Raw genomic sequence first — 22,213 nt, 5'->3', positions numbered from 1 at the left:
TAGAAAAGCAACAAGCAAGAGCATCATACCCGGAGTCCCCTCTGCCCACAAGCTTTTCCCAAAACAAAGATAAGAGGATTATGTATTATATTTTTTTTCACCCAAGCTCTGCAAATCTAAGGGTATTTGAGCTGCTCAGTAGATCTCGTAGCTACTACTTGCAAGTCTCTGTTATCAACAGGTCTGATTTTTCCTCCAGTCCCTGGTGCCTCCTTATCTTTGTACCCTTTGCAACCTTTCTGTCCCTACCCACACTCTTGCTGCACCTCTCCTCTGAAATGTGTAAGTCTTTCTACAGTTTTCAGGTGGGGGTGTCTTGAGCTTCCAGGAACCAAGGATTAGTGACATGATATGGTAAAACAGGCTTTGCCAGGCTCTTAATGATTGCACAAGTGCCTCACAGACAATGGGGCCTCTGAGACCTTCCAAGAACAAACCCCGGGGGCATAGTCCAGCTCCCCGAAGGTCATGTACTGATAGAAGGGATTTGTGGAACTTGCAGATCACTGGAGCCTTGGGTGTTACTGGGACAAATTCACATGAAAAGTGCCAAGGTCAACTTGGTGGCCACCTTAGAAAGCTGCTGGTGGAGATAGAGTGTAGGCCAGTTCTAACACAGTGGATCGATCTCTGCTTTAGGTAGGACTCAGGTGCTGTCTGATGGCATTCCTAGCTTTTGAGATGGTGGAAGCTAATGGTCTGCTAAGAATATATTTCAGGGGTTATCTAATATTAAATAAGGATGTTGGGGCAAATGCAGAAGGTGGGTGATAAACAGCTGTTGAGGGGATTAAAAATGGCTCAGGATGGTTTTGATTCTTGACCAGTAACCTTCCAATTCACAGTCATGAAGTCTAGCCAGCCTTGTAGACTCTCCAACATGAGTGTCCTTATTTTTCTGGAAGCTTCCACTTATAGCACTCTCCAACTTAAATAGGAAAACAGTCTCTACAAAGCCACTGTGGTCAACTGACTCTCCTTCCAGCTATGCTGCTGAAGGATGCCTACCTGCTGTCCTATGCACCTCTGGCCAAGTGCTAAGCAAATGTCACACTGTCTGCTCAATGCAATTAAGACATGGGATATGAATACTAACACCTACCAAACACTCACACATACATTCACAATACTCTCTTAGTTAGGGTTCTGCTGTTGTGATAAACACCATGACCAAAAGCAGCTTGGGGAGGAAAGGGTTTATTTCACCTTAGAGTTCAAAATCACAGTTCATCATTGAAAGAAGTTAGGGCAAGAACTCAAACAGGGCAGGAACCTGGAGGTAGGAACTGATGCAGAGGCCATGAAGGAGTGCTGCTTACTAGCTTGCTCAGCCTGCTTTCTTATAGAACCTAGGACCATCAATCAGTCCATGAATGGGCACCACCCACAATGGGCTGGACCCTCCCCCATCAATCACTAATAAAGAAAATGCCCTACAAGTTTGCATACAGCCCAATCTTATAGATTTAAGTTCTCAGTTGAGGTTCCCTTCTCTCAGATGATTCTAGCTTTGTCAAGTTGACATGACTATCCAGAACACACACACACACACACACACACACATTCACTCACATCCTCACACTCTTTCACACATCCCCACACATATTCATTCACATCCACACACTCACACATACACTTTCTTTTTAAATATTTTTATTTAGATTAGAAACAAGCTTCTTTTGCATGTCAATCTCAGTTTCCTCTCCCTCCCTTTCCTCCCCTGCCACCCACCAACCCCCTATCTCCAACCCCTTTCTGCTCCCATAGGGAGAGTGAGGCCTTCCATGGGGGAATCTCCAAAGTCTGTCATAGCATTTGGAGCAGGGCCTAGGCCCTCCCCAGTGTGTCTAGGCTGAGAGAGTATCCCTCTCTCTATGTGGAGAGGGCTCCCAAAGTTCATTTGTGTACTAGGGGTAAATACTGATCCACTACCAGTGGCTCCATAGATTGTCCAGACCTCCAAACTGACTTCCTTTTTCAGGGGATCATCTGGAACAGTCCTATGCTGGTTCCCTAGCTATCAGTCTGGGGTCCATGAGCTCCCCTTTGATCAGGTCAGCTGTTTCTGTGGGTTTCTCCAGCCTGGTCTTGACCCCTTTGCTCATCACTCCTCCCTCTCTGCAACTGGATTCCAGAGTTCAGTTCAGTGTTTAACCACACATACACATCACACACACTCACCACACACGGCCAACCTGCTTCAAACACTTTCCTCCATGCTCCCAGCCCAAAGGAACCTTGCCGTTTTGTCCTCATCCGCTGTTCTCAGTCTTTTCCTCCTTCCTGGGGTATCTGTTATCTCTTTTCTTAGTCCTCCTCAAATCTTCCCTCATCCCTGGCTCCATAACTCATGCTTCCAACTAACACTTCCCAAACACTCCAAGTCAAATAGGAAGACACCATTGTCCCCACTGCTGGCTGCCCTGGAGCTCTGTAGAAGAGGAGTGGGGACAGCTTCAGGCTGGGATGCACAGGGTTGCAGTGTGTCTTACCCAATATTGGGAGACCGCCAGTTTTCCATATGAAAGCTCAAGAGCAGGCATAGCTCAGTGGTAGAATACATGCTTGGCCTATGTATGATCCTAGGTTCAGATCCCAGCAATGGGGCCCCTCTCCCCATGCAGAGACTGAAGCTAAGCCTTGTGGTGATGACGTATTATAGCATGGAGGCAGGACTGTAAGTCCAAGGCCAGTCTTGGCTGTTCAGTGAGACACTGACTCTAGGAACAAGCAAACAAGGCTTTTGGTTTAATTCTCCCTGCTGTGGACACCCTTGGAGGTCACCCTTCCCCCACAGCCAGATTCTGGCTATGAGGTCATAAATCCTTGCTCCCCTCACCTCCTAGCCCTAATCTATGCAACTCCTTCCTGGCACCAGTCTTTTTTAGGAAAAGGTGGTTGCTAGCCTTTATTTTCTGAGTGGATGGCGTCTGTCCGGTTACTGAATCTGTGAGCTCAGACACTTGCTCTCCCTTGGCCCTGTGGCCTGCCTCATCTCAGACTGGCCCCTCTAGTCACTTTCCCCCAGTGGCTCACTCTGCTTCTTGACCATCAACAATCATTTCTAATCCTACAACCCATCCAGGCCTCCAGATTTTCCCATGACTTACACCCCAGAGACAGAATCCAGCCCTGTGGTTGCATTCTGAATCCATCTTCTCCCTCCTTAGTTAGCCAGTCCCATTACTGCCACCTGGGTCAGCTCTTTCACACGCTTCCTTCCATTCTCCCACTGCCACCACCAATTTAGGAATAAATTCCCTCCTCCCCACCTCTATCCTCTGCTATCTTGAATTTCAAAACCTTTGGCTTAACCCTAAAAATCCTTCCCACCTACCTCCACTTTCCTTCCAGCTCTACTCAATATTCCACTGGTCACACTTCAGATTTCCAGCACAGCAGACCATCCACTCACTTCACAGCCTTAGGGAATGTATTTGAAGAATATGACTAGGGACAAAGTGGTCCTCTTGCCCAGTCTCACTCATCCTGTCTGGGATCCCAGGTTTGGCAATGAGCGAAGGGAACATAAGGCCCATTTTACAGGCATGAATGAATGCATTTGAAACCGCCTTGTTTGGGGAGTAAATTTGTTTTGAAGCTTGCTGGGTGTCTCCTCCGTGTCCCCTGGGCCACTGGTTCACTGATTATCTCAGGGAACAAATGATGCCTGTGTGTCTGGCATCCCTGGGACCTTGGTGCTTGGCTTTCTTGTTTGTAGTGTGTGTAGCAAAGAGCACCATTGGATTAATTTATGTTAGCTCAAGCAATTTGCCCTCTTGAATCTAGAATCACAGTCGATGACTTAGTGTTGATCTTCTCTGAATGGCTAGGAATCTGTGTTCATGTGTGGGAATTCTAATAGTTCAAGAGAAGTGCTAGAGGTGCACAGGATGAGTTTTCTTTTTGAGAACAACAACTTGCCAATAAGACAGGAGCTGGAAAGGAAGCTGTGGTCTAATTACAGAGGTTTTCAAACTCTGGCTAAGAACTTTGACCTTTCGCAGATAATTCGGACCTAGTACAGTCATCAAAATGATACTAGAGTGGCTTTTTTAATGAGTAGGAAGGTGACATGAACTAGAGTGGAAGAGGAATTAAATTAGGAGAAGTGATTGAAAGAATGATGATGCAGACAGACAGACACAGACAGACAGACACACACCTTATTCTGAATGGCCATGTGTTTATATAATAGCAGTAGATATCCTTCCTTCTTTCCTTCCTTCCTTCCTTCCTTCCTTCCTTCCTTCCTTCCTTCCTTCCTTCCTTCCTCCCTTTTTTCTTTCCAATGACCACCTACGTTCCAGGTCACCTTGCTGGCCCTAACCAGCACACACTAAACAGTTTCCAATGAGATGATGAATGTTCAATCTGGGTTTGGTGACTCATTCTTTCAATCCCAGAAGTTAGGAGGCAGAGGCAGGCAGATCCCTGAGTTTGATGCCTGTCTTGTCTACCTGGAGTGTTGCGGGGCATCCATGGTTCCATAGTGAGACCTTGTCTCAAAAGAGAGTTAAAGCCTAAAATATACACAAAGATTTAGTATTATTAATGAAAAGTAATTCGTGCCAGGCATGGTACTAATTTCACCTCTCAGGAGGCAGAGGCAGGAGGATGGGGAGTTAGAGGCTGTTCCAGATTGTCTCAAAGAGGTGGGGACGACTGGGTAAATGAAAAGTGGAAGGCCTGACCTGATGTAGTGTCATGTGGGGTCTGGGAGGAGGAGAATTGGAGCTGAAGCCAAGCCATGGAGTGTGGACAAGATGAAGAAGATGCTCGGGAGACCAGGTGCTTCAGAGGCTGAATGTCCTCCAGAACCAACCATGGGCATGCCCTTCACAGGCTTCTCTGTATCCTAGCTTTCTCATCTGTTAACAGGAATGCAAATGATGGCAGTGGCTCTCCAAGTCAACTCAGAATAGGGAATGGGCAGTGCTTAGACTCAAAGGGACACACCAGGAACACTTGTGAAAGACCAGCAGTACCAACTCTGAACTTCAAGGAACCTTAGAGAGCTCTGTAGTCTCTGGCAGCCTAACTCATACCTCTGCTCAGCAGGCTGTACACTGCTTCATGTGGTTGCTCATCTGTGAAGAAGGCAAAAGGACCGGGTCACCTTTGATGTGTTCCAGGGAGTTACCCAATGTCAAAGCACAGCAGGTTCTCAATTAGGCTATTGTAAAACTCTCCTGACCCAACAGTACCATAGGCCTGGTTTCTTTGTGGTTCACTGAACAGAGAGTCACCTCCGGATGGCAAAAGCAGAGATATGGTCTGAATGACAGGTAGACTCACCAGGGCACTGCTGTGGGACAGTCCTGGCTTGCAATTAATGAAGTTAGAGAAAAGTTATTGCTCCTGGCTAGGAAGAGCCAAGAATCAGTTTAAAACAGAACAACTCTACTATATTTATTCTGAGTAGAAACCAAATACCTTTTTATTAACCAACACCTTTAAAAGACAAAAATCAGGGCCAGGCCTTTAATCCCAATGCTTGGGAGGCGAGGCAGGCAGATTTTGTGAATTTAAGGTCAGTCCAGTCAGTATAAGGCCAGTCATGTCTATGTAGAGTGACATAGTCTTACAAAAAAAGAAAGAAAGGAAGGAAGAAATAAATTAAAAAACAATGTAAAATTAAGAAGAACAATCTTAAGGATTTTTTCAAATGAGGAAATGGTAAGGAAAATAAAATGAGGAAAGGTAATGAAAATAAGAATAGAAAAAAATTTAAGAAGGACAAGTTGTTGTAAAAAGCCAGTCCAAGAAGTGTTAGAAACAGCAAGTTAACTAAGAGCATAGTAGAATTTATATGAAAGCTGTCATGAAAATCCAACATTAACTACAGAGAAGCATAACGAAGTATACTGGCTGACAAACTGTCAACTGAAATTAACACAGAACTGACAGAAAAGAGGAATTTTAAGGCCAAGTATGCCCCAAGGCAGGAGCTTAAGGAAGATGGATTCCAGAGCACCAGGTCCTTTCCTGGTGGCATCCCTGATCTGGGCAGCTGCAAATTCAGATTCCCAGGCTCTGCTGTTCCGGAGGAGTGGTGGATTTGGGCAAGACCCAGGAGGTTTCCATGGGGCCTGGGTTGGCTGTGTTCAGGGTCCCTGCAGGCCTCTAACGTGGCGGATATATCTCAGCTTGCTACAGGAGGGACATCAGAGGATCTGGAGCAAAGCTGGGGAAGGGAAGGCCTAAGAGAAGCCCCGTTCAAGGCATGTCTGAGGAACAGCAGGAAGGTGAGTCCTAGCCAGACAATGCCTGTGGCCTGCAGAAGGAGGGCCAAGTGAGTAAGGGTACCTTGAGGTGGAAGGACACCAAAGCCCTGGGTATGGACAGCCCACACTCAGTAGGATGAGTCACTCATCCCCAGACATAAAAATACCCCAGGGTTCTCTGTGCTTAGCAAGACAGAGACTGCCAGAGCCTTCTCTGCCTTTATGGTTTTTACCCATTAGTGACAAAGAATGTCTGTAAATGTTGGAGTACATGGGAATCACTCAAGGACTTGTTGAGAACATGCAAAATCTTGGGCCTTACCCCCAGACAGGCTGTACCCCAACCTTCATATTTAACAAGATTTCTCAGAGATGGGAACAGGGCCTGTCTGAGGGCCACACTTTGAAGTCCTGATCTGTGGTGACTGGAAAGAGGAAAGATTGGAGGAGAGCATGCTTCCCCTCTTTCCTGTCACAACTTTTCCTCAACAGTTTTGGAAATGTAGAACAGTCCTCACTTATCTAATTGCTGGTTTATAGAATGGAAAGATAATAAAAATGGCTCCTAAGTACTCCCCGTGTGCCAGGCACTACACCTGTATCTGCCCCACGATCCCCCTTTAAGGTATGTATGCACTGCTTTCTTTGGCAGACGAAGAAAAGAGAAGCTAAGTGGCCCACATATACTCATTGCATAGCTAGTGACTGGCCAAGCCAAGCCTTACCTTTGGTGGTTCTCTATCCAGTGTCTTTGCAAAGCTTGCAGCCCCTAAGAACACTGGGACAGCCAGTAGGCTGCTGCTCAGCAAAGTTCTGGCAGGTAAAAATGTGAGTGCCAAGTGACAGTGGAGGGCAGCCCTGCCCTGTCCCTGCATAACGGAATGCACTCTCCAAGCATTTGTCTTTGCCCGACACCCCTGATCCAACACCACAGAGCACAGTGGGAATGACTCAAGAATCCAAGTTCTTAGACCGAACTATCAAGCGGCAGAGTTGGCCAGTTTCTATCTTCTTAGATTGAAGATTTTCTTGCTGGAGTAGGTAGTGGCTGAGGCACAGAATGAAAGGGGGACTGAAAAGAACAAAAGAACAAAAATAAATCTATCCCAGATGAGGATCTAGGGAGATCTGTGAGGTCACACTGTGGTCCTCATTAGTTAGTGTTCTGATACCAGAAGACCGTTGCTACTGTCATCTTTTCCTCCCTGGGGACAATAGTAGCCTACATGGTACCTGGGAGCCTTACAAAGATGTCTGTGTCTGGGGGTTAACCGTGTGCTGGGAACAAAGGTGGTACTCCTGGGAAGTTGGAGGGGAGGTTGACTCTACTCACCAGCACTCAGGCTGGGGTGGGGACTACCTTTCTCCCAAAGACTGGCTTCCTGCGCAGCTCGTGGAAGGCTCTAACAGGTGTTCTGGCCGAGTGGAGGTGTATTTTGAAGGCGTGTGGGGCACAGTATGTGACGATCTGTGGGACGAGAAGGAAGCGCAGGTCGTGTGCCAGCAGCTGGGCTGCGGGGCTGCCGTGTCCAGCCTGGGAGAGGCCCACTTTGGCCAGGGCTCTGGCCCCATTCTTCTGGATGATGTGCAGTGCTCTGGGACGGAGGTCTCCCTGGGGCAGTGTTCTCACGCTGGCTGGTTCATCCACAACTGTGGGCACGAGGAAGACATTGGTGTCGTCTGCTCCGGTAAATCACTTTCCGTCTTTTCCAAGAGTTGATTTCTCACTTTATCCAATCATTCTCCTTTCTCCCCGACCCAAAGGAAACTGTTGTAGCATATTGTCCTGTGGGTGCCTGTGCATGGTCCCAGGAACCTTCCAGAATGACACTTGTGTGAAGCCTCTCCTTCATGGGGTTTGGGGAGCAGCTGGCTGTGAATCTCTTATTCTACCCCAGAACTCCTGCATCCATTTAGGTGGCCAACAATAGCACCAGAGTGACAGATTGGAAATGAAAACACTCAGGCCAGCTGCAAGGTTATGTGATTTGTGGATACTAGGGTGAGAGCTATGAGAAATGTCTAGACAGAGACAGCAGAGTTCCATAGGGTGGGCCCCTTCTAATTGTGGGCCCTGTGGGATTGTGGGGAGGTACCCTTGGGTAACCCTCTACTGGTCCTCTCTGTGCTTGGTGTGGCATTGCATAGCTTTCAGCTCTTTTCGAATTAAATGGGAGCGATCATTGTGATGGTAATCATTTCGACCCAGTGCCCTGCCATGTATGGGCTGCCTGAAATTCTGCTTTGGGGGGAATCAAGCTCCTAGAGACAGAGTAGTTCTGGGCCTGGTGAGCTAGCTGTGGATGATAGAGCAAGGTGTACAGTTGGGTAGAAGATAGAAGAACGGTTCCCTCCTTGCTCTCCACCTGCTAACTGGTAGACCAGAGACCCTTTCCCCAGTCTCCTCTGCTCCAATTTCAAGGTTCAACCTTCTAGGAAGCAGGACCTAAGTTTTTATTCACTGGCTAAGAGCTAAGTACTCTCCTAACAAGCATTTTCTGTGGAAGGCTTGGGCGGTCTAGCAGTGACCAAAATGACTCTGGCTCCACGGGATGGACTAATGGCCTCCTTGCATGTGCCCCCTGCCACCAGAAAGCAGCATGTCTCATTCTTGGTGACTGCAGATGATCATGAGCCCTGCCCTGGCTGGGGTCTCCCCCACTGCAGGGAGTATAGAGAAGTCCTGGGCCATGAAACTGCCTTTCCTAAGGTGACTCTGCAGCCTGCAGGAGAAAGCTCGGCTGATTATCCTTACTCTGAGGCCTGCTTTAAGGTTGAACTGAGCCACCCACTTCTGAAAGCACTTCCTGTGAGCCCTCAGCCCTGCCACTATGGGACAGAATACACACTGGCCTCATCTGGGTGTTCTGAGCAGCCCGAGTGGGCAGAAGGAGGATTTTGCTGCTCTCTGAAGCTGTGCATTCTTGGACCAGGTACCCTGAGAGGGAAGGGCTGAGAGCAGTCTAGTTAGCAAATTAGAGTAAGTATGAACCTTGCTTTGGGGGATTTAAAAGCCCTTCTCAAGTGTATCTTTCTGTGGCTGTTCTCAGCTGGAGTTGATTTTGTCCGCTAGGAAGCATTTTTGGATGTTTTGATTGTCACACTTGGGATGCCCCTGGTGTATGTGGTAGCATCCAGGGATGCTGTTGTACCTCATACAGTGCACAGGATGGCCCTCTGCTGCAAAGAATGTTCCAGTACCAGAAGACAATAGTGCAGAAGCTTTAGAATCAAGCCTGTGCTGGTGGAGACACTGACATCAGTAACCAGTTATAAATTAATATTGCATTGACAGTTGATTAATAGTTACTTTCATAGTGATAGGAAATAGTCTACAACTCCTTATCCAAGTGGCATCCTGGGCTGAGCACTTCCCAATAATTTCATCTGATTTTCTTCTCTTTCTTTTAAGATTTATTTGTTATGTATAATGTTCTGCCTGCATGTATGCCTGTGTGCCAAAAGAGGGCACCAGATCTCATTATTATAGATGGCTGTGAGCCACCATGTGGTTGCTGGGTATTGAACTCAGGACCTCTGGAAGAGCAGCCAGTGCTCGTAACCTCTGAGCCATCTCTCCAGCACCATCTGTTTTTCTTTTCTGCTGATTGAAGTTGATTAAATCTCTCCTGTAATTTTTTATAAATATGCTATTTTGGTGGATTTATTGAATTAGAGTTTGAATCATAGCATGTACATTGTCTTAAGTAATAAATCTCTGGTTTTGCCTAAGAGACTGCCTTCAAGCATAAATCCTATCTGCTCATGGGGCACTTTGCAGTTCTGTAAGCACTTTGCATCCATTTCCCGCCCCATCCTTATCACTCAGGTGGGATTGTTTTATTGTTCTTGTTTTGAAAATAAAGAAGCCCAAATTAAAGGACAAAATTAAGTCAAGGTCAAGACGAATGCTTTCTTGACCAAGTCACCCAGCATGCATTTGGACCCAAGGCAGCCATACCTAATGCCCCATTTCCCCACCAAATATGTGTACACTTTGGAAGAGATGCCCTGAACCTTAGCAAAATGTGTAAGTATTCAGTTGTCACTGTTGCTATGCTAGTAGTCTCATCCATAGCAGCTGCTTAGCCCCCCAGAACAGGCACATATTCTTGACACGATCCCCAGGTACAGGGAGTCCCCCCTGCTGAGCTGTCCTGGTTTATCTAAAGCAAAGCCTTGATCATCAGACCCCCCATTCCAACTCCTCAAGTGACCACCTTTCCTGACTCAGACAGAAAGACAAAGGATGCTAATTGGGAAAATGAGTAGCTGACTTATTAGTGAGAGAACAAGCACTGATGAGCGAATCAGTTGCTTCCTCAAATAGCACAACCCTGGGTTGCCTGCCCTCAGCAGACACTCTGAAATCCCATTTAGTTTCAAAGTCTAAATGATACCAAAGTTGCATTTATTTAAATTTGAGCAACATTTGAAACATTCAAAACCTGGTAGCATAAATCCCTTAAGAGAATGTGCCTATATAGCCTGTGGCCATCCAGCTATCCCAAGCTGAGAAGCTTGGCAAACCACCCCTCATTGAATGACCTGGGTAAACTCTCTGTACAATTCACACTGACATCCTCACAAATACTGAACAAAGGCAAATGAACTCTCCTTCCTAGATAGCATTGGCCTTTCTGAACTAGCCCCGTTTAACCAATTCTAGGCCATGCTTTCCACTGGGGACAGGGTACCAGGGCAACAGCGAAGCAGAACACTGCAGATTTTATCCTCCCCTGTAGACTCACCTTGCATTCTACCTTCTTTTCTTCCTCATAGAATCTGAACGCATTCTCACAGAAAATGAAACTTCGAGAGATTTTGGTAAGAGCAAAGACTGAGCTTAGCACATCTTTAAAGAGTACCCGAAAGCTCCCCTAGTCACCTGGTGGCATTTGCCACTGTAACCCATGTGGGAGGCAGGGGAGGGCAGAAGACAAACATGGCTTTAATTATAAGGACCCATTAAAAGAAAGAAAGATAAGAAGGTGACTTCCTTGGCATTAACCAAGCAGGTAGTATTTCATCTCCAAACTTCTCTGTGCCTGTTGCCCAAACGTATTCCAGAGAATTCCAGAGGAGATAATGGATCTGGGTTGGCAAATTATAATTCAAAGGTGCAATAGATCTAAGGAGGGTCCTAACTTCAGACATATGAAGACAGAGAGCAGAGTCCCAGGACAACATGGGCCTTCAGTTCCTCCATCACGTGCTAAGGGAGGAAAGAGGAAACCCTTGGCTTATCCATGTCTCTTGATGGCCTCTTTTGTGACTACCACAGGAGTGCTCTTTTATAAGCCTCGGATCTTGCTGCCTTCTGAAAGTTGATGTATTTGTTCATACAGTCCAGTTTGTAAATGACTCTGAGCTGCCTGAATTCATCATCAATTTTCACTGGCCAGATCCTAATGAATACACTCCCTCTTCCAGCATGCAGTGTCTACTCCATGAGTGCACTCGGGTGCACTCTTTTCACAGTAATGACTCCTGTTTATTTCTCTTTGCTCTTAGATGCTGGCATCTTAACACCGTTTCCTGGTGGTGAGTCGAGCTTTCCTAGCTCTCTGTGTGATGTGATTTGGCAGGTATTTCTAACTGGTGGGTAGATCTTTAGCCCTACACATCTTACGGAATAGAATGACGTCACCAGAGAATCCATGTGGACACACCCCATTCACAACACTCTACGGACTTTGTTAGATTGATTTGTTTTTCTTACTGTGTTGAAGAAAGCTCTACCCTCTTCCTAGGTGTTCTTGATCCAAGTAACTCCTTCCTACTCCTCTCCAAGCCTGAGACCATTGTCACATAGAAAAGACATCTGCATACCTACTATCTGTTACCCACCATTGCCACCTTTGCTTCTTGGCACTCGGCATGCTTGCTGATCTCCATTTAATTGTACATTAAAACGACTCACTTTAGAAAGGTGGTAGTTACTGCCAGTGGGACCCACCTTAAGGTTTAAATGTGCCAGACTTCTCACAGCTCTTCCTGTGAATCCCAGCTCAGCCAGGATGGGGCAGAATTCATCTTTGCCGCTAGATTCTGATCTTTGTGACAAGGAGGATAAGGATCAGCCCATCAATGATAGGATCCCCGTGCTATCTGCTTGAATGTGTTGTTGTATGAGTGCTTGGTGTGTGGTTAGGCAAGTTGATCCAAGTGGAGTAGCTTCCTTCCAGCAGCGCTTTTGTGCCTTTAAGACTGGCCACAGTTGCAGCTCACAAACGGGTCAGGACGATGCTCGGGGCGAGTAGAAGTTTTCTATCACGGCCAGTGGGGCAGAGTTTGCGATGACCAATGGGACTTGCACGAAGCCACCGTGGTGTGTCGACAACTGAACTGTGGGCGTGCCCTTGAAGCCCCAGTCCAGGCACGATTTGGAGATGGCCCAGGCGAGTTTCTGCTGGATGAGATGGACTGTGCTGGGACAGAGAGTTTTTTGGGTCTGTGTCCTCATGCTGGCTGGTACTTACATAACTGTGGTCCTGGAGAAGACGCCAGTGTTATCTGTGAAGGTAGGAGCCACCTCTCCCTCCAACAGTGCATATATTCTTATCAAGACTGCATCTACACCAATCCCTTTGGAGCCTTTGTATCCACATCTGCAATCACAAATTGACCCTGCTGCTTGGGTAGACCATGCATAAAGAGACATGGGTAACTTAAGTGCTCAGGAGTTGAGCTCAGGATTTTTAGACACTAGAAGTTGAAATGGATTTTACACAGAAAACATAGTGAAAGACATGAACAGTTCCATTGTAAGGATTCTAAGACACCTCATAAAGAGAAAGCCTGATCCACCAGTGAGGTGACTCCTTCAAGGGCATTGTGATGAATGAAGATAAAAATTTCCCATTAATACTCACAGTCCAGGGGCTGAAGAGATGGCTCAGTGGTTAAGAGCACTGGCTGCTCTTCCAGAGGACCTGGGTTCAATTCCCAGCTCACAACTGTCTGTAACTCTAGCTCCAGAGGATCTGACACCTTCATACCAGTGCACATAAAATAATTAGCAAATTACTTAAAAAAAATACAGTCCAAACCAAGAATAGCACTGTGGCAGCTAAGGTAGCAGGATATCGGGAAGCTCAAGGTCAACCCACATTACATAGTGAGTTCCAGGCTAGCTTGGTTCACACAGGGGAGATCTTGTCTCAAAAAAAAAAAAAAAACATAGAAAGAGAGCTGGTGAGACAGCTCAGTTGATAAAGAGACTTCCATGTAACCATGAGGACCTGTGCTTGATCCCAAGACGCCATGTAAAAAACACCAGGAGCAGTGGCATATGCTCACTGACAAGACTCTGGTCTAAAAAACAACATGTGTGGAGACTGACCTCTGCCTCCAACACATGTGCACCTGTACACATGTATGCAAATAATATTATGACCTGGAATAGCTTTAGTTTGTCCTGTTGATTTGAAGTTCATGGCAAGTATTGGTGATCACAAAACTTTGAGAAAGTAGAGTATTGAGACTAGTGTAGTGCTGGGCTCCTCCTCCCAGATTGTGGACATTTGGGGTCAGTCTTGGTTGTGGGTGGGCTGTCCTGTGCTTTGGGCTATTTTTTTGCATGTCTGGTCTCTACTCACCAACAACTGTAGTACCCTTAATGTTGTAACAGCCAAAATGTCTTCTCATATGTCCCTTTGCACTGGTCTAAGAATACAAACATAACTCTAGATTTCCACCAATCACAGAACTAATTTTCAGCACATTGTCAATGCCAAGATACATTTGTACATCAAATGGGAGGGCACACAGGTTTAATGTTATAGGATTAAGTGGAAATGGCCATCCATTGGTTGTATTCCAGTTGTCACAATGGCTGTATTCCTGGCCCATTAAGCTATTACCCAGGACAGACTTAATAGACTTCCTAGAGGAGGCCTCAACCTCTCCCAGAAGCAGATGGGAAGCAGGGAGTGGGGGGAATGGGAGGAGGGGAGGGAGGGGGAACTGGGATTGGAATAATTGGAAAAATAAATTAATAAAAAAAGGAGGGAGACAAGGCGATGAATGAAAAAGAGTAGTATTTATAAATTCTATAGCCAAACAATTCAGACATTGAAAAGAGAAACAGATTTACAAATCAAGTATCATTTTAAATGAATGTGATATGTGTTCTCTAGATGTTAAAAACTGCTATCCACAGTATAACCTCACTGTATGAGGACATGAGAATACTTGAATAAAAATGCTGAAGACACAGGTGTCAGATATTAGAAATTAATTTAATCTGTTTTTTTTTCTTAAAAAATATTACTCAGGGCTGTAGAGGTGTCTCAGCAGTTAAGAATATGTACTGCTCTTTCAGAGATCCAAGTTTAGTTCCTAGCACCCATGTTGGGAGGCTCTCAAAGGTCTATAACTCCAGGTCCAGGGCCTCCATGGGCACTGCACCCACATGCATATACTAATACACACACACACACACACACACACACACACACACACACACACACACACACACACTCAATTAAAAACAAAATATAAGAACTGGAAAGACAGTTCAGTTGTTAAAAGCACTTTCTGCCTTTGCAGAGGACTTGGATTCTGTTCCCAGCACCCACGTGACCGTTTACAACCATCCAATTCCAGAGGATCCTGCACCCTCTTCTGACCTCTTGTGGGCACCAGGCATTCATGCAGTGCACATACATACATGCAGGCAAATTACTCATACACATAAAATAAAAATAAATACATATTTTTAAAATAAACAAAATTTAAAAATAAACTTTAAGGTATTTTGATGTTAAGTAGAAAATACTTTTGCCTCACTTTACTCTTGCTAAATAATTGCTCATTTTTGCTTCAATTATTCAAGTTTGACTTATTTTGTAATATTTCCATCTTAATTTTCCCCAAGGGAATTGCTCTTAAAGCAAAATTCGTTCCCCTCCTACTATTAAGAAGGTTGGGTAAATTCTTTGGATAGTTCATAGAATCTTTTACTGAATGTTCTTCTGAACCGTGTGAAGCAAATAGCTGGGGAAGGAATCTGACCTAACTACCATTAGCTCCACCACTTAATTCTCAACCCCTCTCCCTCCAGGGAATGACCAGGAGCTGGTGGCGAGGTCCCAAGGTAGGAGGTGTTTTCACGCCCAAGCTCTTCTCATTGTCCTCATTTGATCCTGACTTCTTAACACTTACTGAGCCAAATTTGTACATTCCATACTTAGTCACCCCTCTCTCGGGAGTCTGGCAGAGGAAGGTTAGGTTCCATTTCTGCCACTTCATCAGTGTCAGTGATCATAACAGGCCACTATGTCCTTCTGAAAGAGGAGACAAAACACCTACCTCACAGTAAGATGTCTCTGTTGAAGGTCACGGACTTGGAATAGTGACCCGTACCAACACCACTGAAGTGTGTGACAGTTCTGGGTGGGAGCTTTACCCACAGACTCGATACTTATTTGAGTCTTTAGCTCAGAAGCCAGTACCCTTCTGGGAACATTGAAGTCTCACAGGCCAAATGATGTCATGGTATTGACTGAACAGCTTGGGACAACATGAAACCAGCCCCAGGCAATCATGAAACCATGGGTCTGTCTGTTTCCACATAAAATGTCTCTTGCAAAATCAGGTTCTGTATCTGGGTGACAGTTCTGTTGGTAAAAACTCCTCCTGCACAAGCACGAAGACCTAGTACCCACATGAACGCTGGGCTTGGTGGTGGGTTCATGGAACCCCAGTGCTGAGAGGGCAGAGACACACAGATCTCTAGAGCTCATTGGCCAGAGTCAGCCTAGCTGAACTGATGAGCTCCAGGTTCAGAGAGAGACCCTGTCTCAAAGACAAAAAGGTGAAGAGTGGTGGATGATGGATGAAGTCAGTGTCGTTAATATCAAACACACACACACACACACACACACACACACACACACACACACACAGTAGGGTTGGGGCGTAGCCACTTGCTGAGAGGTAGGATGGAGCCATAGGTTCCTGACATTAGTACTAAATGGTTTAATTCTAAACACTTTCTGTTTAATTCTAAACACTTACTTGATTTTCATAAGAAACCTATGAGTTAGGTACTTTTTAAATTTCCATTTTATTGATGATAAAACAGAGTCAGAAAATTAATCAAATTGCCCTGAACCATGTCACCAGCTAGCCAGGAGAATTGTGCTAGCCAGTTGGGTGGTATCATGCTTAGTTTGGCTATGGTAGACAGCTGATTCTATGGGCAACCTCATTCTTCTTGCTCAGTTAGTGTCTCTAAGCAGAAGACATTCCTTGTTTCTCCTTCTTCACTCTACATAACCAATAGACTAGAAGATTTTGTATCTACTTTCAAAATATATGCCAAACTCTTTAGCATCTCCCAGCCCCAAGAATGCCATCTTCCAGAGTCTGGTCCTCTGTTACCCTCCCCCCATAAAGCCCATAATGGCCTCTGTGCTCAAAACGTCCCAAAGGTTGTTTCATTGATGTTCTCTCTCTCTCTCTCTCTCTCTCTCTCTCTCTCTCTCTCTCTCCCTCCATCCCTCCCTCCCTCCCTCCCTCACCCCACCCCACATGTGTATCTTTGTAAACTATGTATACAGTCAGGCTGGCCTGTAAATGAGAGTGAAAGCTAAACTCATGATCCTCCAGGTGCTGGGATTAGATTAAAGTATATGTTAGGACCAATACCAGGCTGACCCTGCCCCCACCCCCGATGATGGGCGGGGCACAGAAATGATGTGCTACCTCATCGCCACATCACTCGTAACGAGCGATGACTCTGCGCATGGGTAACTCAGTGCACATGCTCGATTTTCCCTTTAAAAGTTTCACCTACCCCTACCTTTCCTTCTTCTCCTTCTCTTGGGTTGGCTGCCAATCCAACCCCATATGACCCTGCCTCTTTCCTTTTTCAATAAAGCTCCTCGTGGGTTAGTTGATTCCTAGTTCATGTTTCACTACCAATCGCTGCAACAGAAACGTAACAGTATGTGCCACTCAAAGGCTCCCATGGCTCTGACCACTATGGAAACTCCTCATCTACCCTTTGTCCAGCCCTTGAAATAGACAAGGTCATCTCCAGTTAGGACCTGTCCCAGGACTTCTTTCAGTCCCAAATTCTCCTTATCAGGTCTCAGATAAAACACCACACTCCCACAGAGAGAACTGCTTTGAATGCACGATGCCAACAGCCTTTGTCTCAGTCACATTCTATGTGATCCATCTGTTCTCCTCCCATCTGAGAGGGTCTTTGTCATTTTGTTTTAATCCCTTACTCATCCTCTGTTCTCCTTCCCCTCTCTCCCCAGGGTGGGGAGTTAGTGACAGAGGGCTGTCTATCTTTATCCAAGAACCAAGAGCAGTCTGGTCAGTAACAGCTTCTAAATAGATACTGGGATGAAAGATAGTCATATGCATAGCATTCTAATGAGAGTCATTAATCAATGAACAACCAGGGCAACTTCCTCTAGCAAACTACATCTGCCAAGAACAGAGCATTCCACTATGTAGGATTCTCATCACCCTTCTAACTCTAGGAGGCTCAGGGTTTTAAAAAAAATCAATTCCAGCAATTATCTAAGTGTCAGTTGGTTGTTTTGTAGTTTTTCCATTTATTTCCCTACCACCCATGTGGTCACTACCCTTGTATTTCTAGTTTTGCTATATATCTATATATCTATACATCACTGATATCTCTCTCTCTCTCTCTCTCTCTCTCTCTCTCTCTCTCTCTCTCTCTCTGTGTGTGTGTGTGTGTGTGTGTGTGTGTATGTTGCCTTGACATGACTTCTTGACGTCATGATTGTAAGAAAGCAATATGCATTAAACAGAAACCATACTTTGGTGCTTTGTGTTTTGAGTTTTATCTTTTCTTGGGACAGTAACATGAGATAAAATCATTTTTCCTTATACTGGGCAGCCGCAGTGAATCACAACAACCAGACATCTTAGGAAACAACCAGTACCTACTGGGTGCTGTGTTGCTAAAGTTGGATGTTTGGTAGATTATTTGTATTAAATGTATTTGCCATATTTTGTGGAGGTATATGCATGCTCTCACGTATGGCACTCACACATGTGTGCGTATGTATGTGTGTGTGTACATGTGTGTTTGGGTACATATGCACATTCATATAGAGGGCAACCCTCGGTGTCCTTTGCCAGGGTCTCTTATTGGTTTGGAGTCCCTCTAGCAGGTTAAGCTAGCTGGCCAGCAAACCTCAGAGGCCTGCCTGTCTCTGCTTCCCAGAGCTGGATGACAAGCCCACACCACCACACAAGGCTTTTCACTTAGGATATTTTAACCCAAGTTATTTTGACTTATGGTCTTTTTCAGGATATAACCACATCATAAGTCAACATTAGCATATAGTAATCTGACATAGACAATAATTATGATACATTATATATCATCTTCTATGCTTAAATTATCATACTACATTATGTTATAATATATGATATAATTTAATGACATTCTACAGAATGATTAATCTTGTATAGAAAAGATTAATGAAGTTGGCCACTTAGGGTCCACTCAGCACTGAGAGAAGCATGAGCTGAGACTATATCTCTGTTTTGGACATGTCACCATCTTCTTGCTTTGTGCCTAGCTGTGAACAACTGCCTAGGACAGACAAATGGCCCTGAGTTCCTGTGGTAACCGGCATACTCTCAGTTATTCCAAAGAGCCATTCTGTGTAAAGGCTTTACCTAGAAAAATCTTCAAAGCAATCTACTCAGAAAATATTTCTTGGAAACTGTTAATCCCGAGAGCCTGTATTTCATCAGGAATTGATTTCCTATTTTGTATTTCAGACCTATCACATTAGATTAATAAATATGCCAAGTAAAAGTTACTCAATTGAAATGAATAAGAAATATCTTGATTTATTTGTACCACTAGGTGATGGAAATCCCGAAACCATATTATCAGGTGAGTGATTTATCATTATCATCACCATCATTGTTGTTGCTGTTTTCCCTGGGCATTCATATTTACCCATGTAAACCCAGGAAAGAAGATGAACAAGTAGGCATTCTGTTGTGCTCGAGAGATGCATCTTAACCTGCCCTGGATATTGAATTTGTGTGCCTAAAATAGAGCTTATAGTACTTTTATTTTTAGAAAATATTAGAAAATGTTTTGATTATATGTTTCATAATCAGTTGTTCATATGTGAACAAATGAGTCTTCCTCCAAAACACATTTAAAACATGTCATTTACCAAAATTGAGGGACTGTGTGATTCCAGGTTCTGTTAAGTTGACAATTAACAGTAACAACAACAGGCCCCCCAACACTACTATATCTACACACTAGTACAAACATAGAGACAACATGACACCTACAGATAGAGTGACAACTGTAGATACTAGTACAGCACTTACAGGCAGTGTGATGCCTACAGGTAGTATAGTACCTACTAACAAAAACTCCAGTAATAAAACACTTGAGTAAATGTCATAAGAATCAAATAAGGGATCTGGAAGGTCTGTATCACCAAACCAATTCTTAGAGAGAATATAACTGTCACCAAATGACATCTAATACCTGCATTTGGACTTTAAGCCTGCCAGGGGCAGGATAGCGAACACTGACTGAACCGAGGGGTTGGAGGATTAGTGGCTAAGTGGCAGGTTAGAGTCTCTGTCACTTATGTGGTGGGCCCTTCAGAGTTGAGGCAAAACTATACCAAGTGAAGTCACAGGGAGCCCCAAATGCCATGCTACCCTTGAATCACCATGAATAATTGCTGTTAAATATTTTTATTCCAGTTCTGCCTGCCGCCATCTCAGCTCAGCCATCTTCTAAACTTGCCTCAAGTTCCACTGCATCAGGTAGGACCTCATCACCACCATCACTGAATTTACTGTGGTTTTATGAACTTATCTACCTTGGTGAGCAGAGGTTATGAGACCTCAAGTTAATAATGCTTCCTCTGAGATCATGTGATTTGAGGGGAAGGGACCGAGGTAGTCTGGACTCAACACTGGCCAGCTTCGCTTTGCGTTTGACTGTCTGTAATTACTGTCAAGGAACATTGGAACACAAGGCGTCACATGCCACAAATGAAAAGTTTAAGATGAAAGGACACACCTGTGCTAGAGAAAGCGAAATTACCAAAGGGTCCCTTCACACCCTTTGAACTTAAAAAATAAAATAGGGCACCTGGCTAATGTCGAGGAAGAGTCTGAAATAGGAAAATTTAATTTTCCCCACACCAGTGAGTCATAGCTTTCTAGTTGTTGGGAGCAGGAATCACCATTCCAGTCCAGCCTCACTTATCATTGTGACAGTTGACGCTGTCTGTCTCATCATCTGCAGCACCCGCCACTTTAATAATTCAAATGTGATTTGTGTAATTCATAGTGTGACAAGGCTGATGAAAAGCAGGCCCTTCCTTCTGCGGGGTTCGCGTGGCCACTGAGTACTGGAAAACACAGTTAGTGGGACTAAGATAGGCTGTGTGCATCAAGTACACACTGGGTCTTGTTACGATAAATCTTTCTGCCAAAGCCGCCTGAGCCCCATCTCCACGTGTGAGCTTTATGCCAGCTGCCCGCCTGAGTTAGGCCCAGATGAATACACAGAAACTTGTATTAGGTTCAAAGCTGCTTGGCCAATGACTAGGATTCTCATCTGTTAGCTCAGTCTTAACTATCATAAACCTATATATTTTATAAGACTTATCTTATCGGACGCCTTGTTGGCGTCCCTCCTGGTCAGTGGATCACATTGTGCCGCTGGAGCAGGAGCTTAAATGAGTCTCCTTGCTATGTCACTTCCTGCCTGGATCAGCACTTCTCTACTACATTTCCCAGAATCCTCTTTGACTCCTAGTCCCATCTACTTGCTGTCTCATTGGCCAAACAATAATTTATTTAACAATCAATAAAATAAACATCAGGGTCTTTTGAAGACTTAGGGCAGTGGGACACTGATGTCTAGCACACATGACGCTTCTGTACAACATGAAAGAATTCTAGAGAGCTGCGGGATGCTAACACAGTATTGTGTGCTTGCGCTTTTGTGAAGGGGGCAGCTTTTGCTAAGCATTCTTACTGCACACATTACATGGGACACGGGGAAACCTGGAGGTGGGAGATAGAGTCATTCCCTTAATTATAGCAATGCTTACACAGATGTATTCTGGCTCCAAATTCATCAATCTGCATGCACTGAAAACACAGAACACCAATTATACCTCAATGAAGTTGATTTCTGAAAACTTACTTAGGGTCTGGGGGTTTGGCTCAGCAGGTAAGAGCACTTTCAGGACCCAAATTCAGATCCCCAGCACCCACATAAATAGCCAAGCATAGTCACATGTGCCTATATGGACTGAGTGCTGTGGGGCGGAGGAAGGGAAGAGTGACAAGAGGATTACTGGCACTTGTTGGCTGATAATTTAGCTCCAAGTACAGTGGGAGGTCTGATCTCAACAGAATAAGGCAGAGAGTGAGATAGAAGGGCACCAGCCTCTTTACACACACGAGCATACATCACACACACATATGTGCACACATCACACATCACTATTACACAAACACATATAGATTCACATACACACACAAAATTTTTAAAAAGAGCACAATAAAAAGAGTATATTAATTACGTATTTAAATTATAATACTTTAGATATTTAAAATTATGTAAGATTACAAAAAATTAATTCTACCTGTGGCTGTTAAAAATTTTAAGCCTACCAATGACAGCTTATGCTGGACAGGGTTTGGAGAAAGGGGAACACTCCTCCATTGCTGGTGGGAGTGCAAACTTGTACAGCCACTGTGGAAATCATTATGGCGATTTCTCAGAAAATTAGGGATCAACCTACTTCAAGAGACCCTGCAATACCACTTTTGGGCATATACCCAAGTAGATTTCATACTGTCCCCAAGTCCCATGACATGATACCAGCAACAACCTGACTGCCTTGGTCTCCACCCAATACCCACCCCATCCCCACCCTGTCCCAACCTGATCACACCCCGTCCATACCCCGACCACGCCCCAT

At 44.9% G+C, this 22,213-nt stretch overlaps 1 protein-coding gene across 1 annotated transcript in view; it reads left to right on the top strand.

Annotated features, from left to right (window-relative positions):
* The window catches only part of LOC100766665 (putative DMBT1-like protein), a 124,742-nt gene that overhangs the window by 2,812 nt on the left and 99,717 nt on the right, over positions 1–22,213 (top strand). Inside the window, exons 2-5 of the mRNA XM_035441609.1 lie at positions 6,150–6,248; positions 15,295–15,327; positions 19,099–19,128; positions 19,971–20,033. Coding sequence (XP_035297500.1) covers positions 6,150–6,248; positions 15,295–15,327; positions 19,099–19,128; positions 19,971–20,033 — 225 coding nt within the window. The remainder of the gene's footprint in view (positions 1–6,149; positions 6,249–15,294; positions 15,328–19,098; positions 19,129–19,970; positions 20,034–22,213) is intronic.

This window comes from Cricetulus griseus, chromosome 3, assembly GCF_003668045.3.
Source record: "Cricetulus griseus strain 17A/GY chromosome 3, alternate assembly CriGri-PICRH-1.0, whole genome shotgun sequence".
Taxonomy (NCBI): Eukaryota; Metazoa; Chordata; class Mammalia; order Rodentia; family Cricetidae; genus Cricetulus; species Cricetulus griseus.
This window is presented reverse-complemented; position numbering and strand designations above follow the sequence as displayed.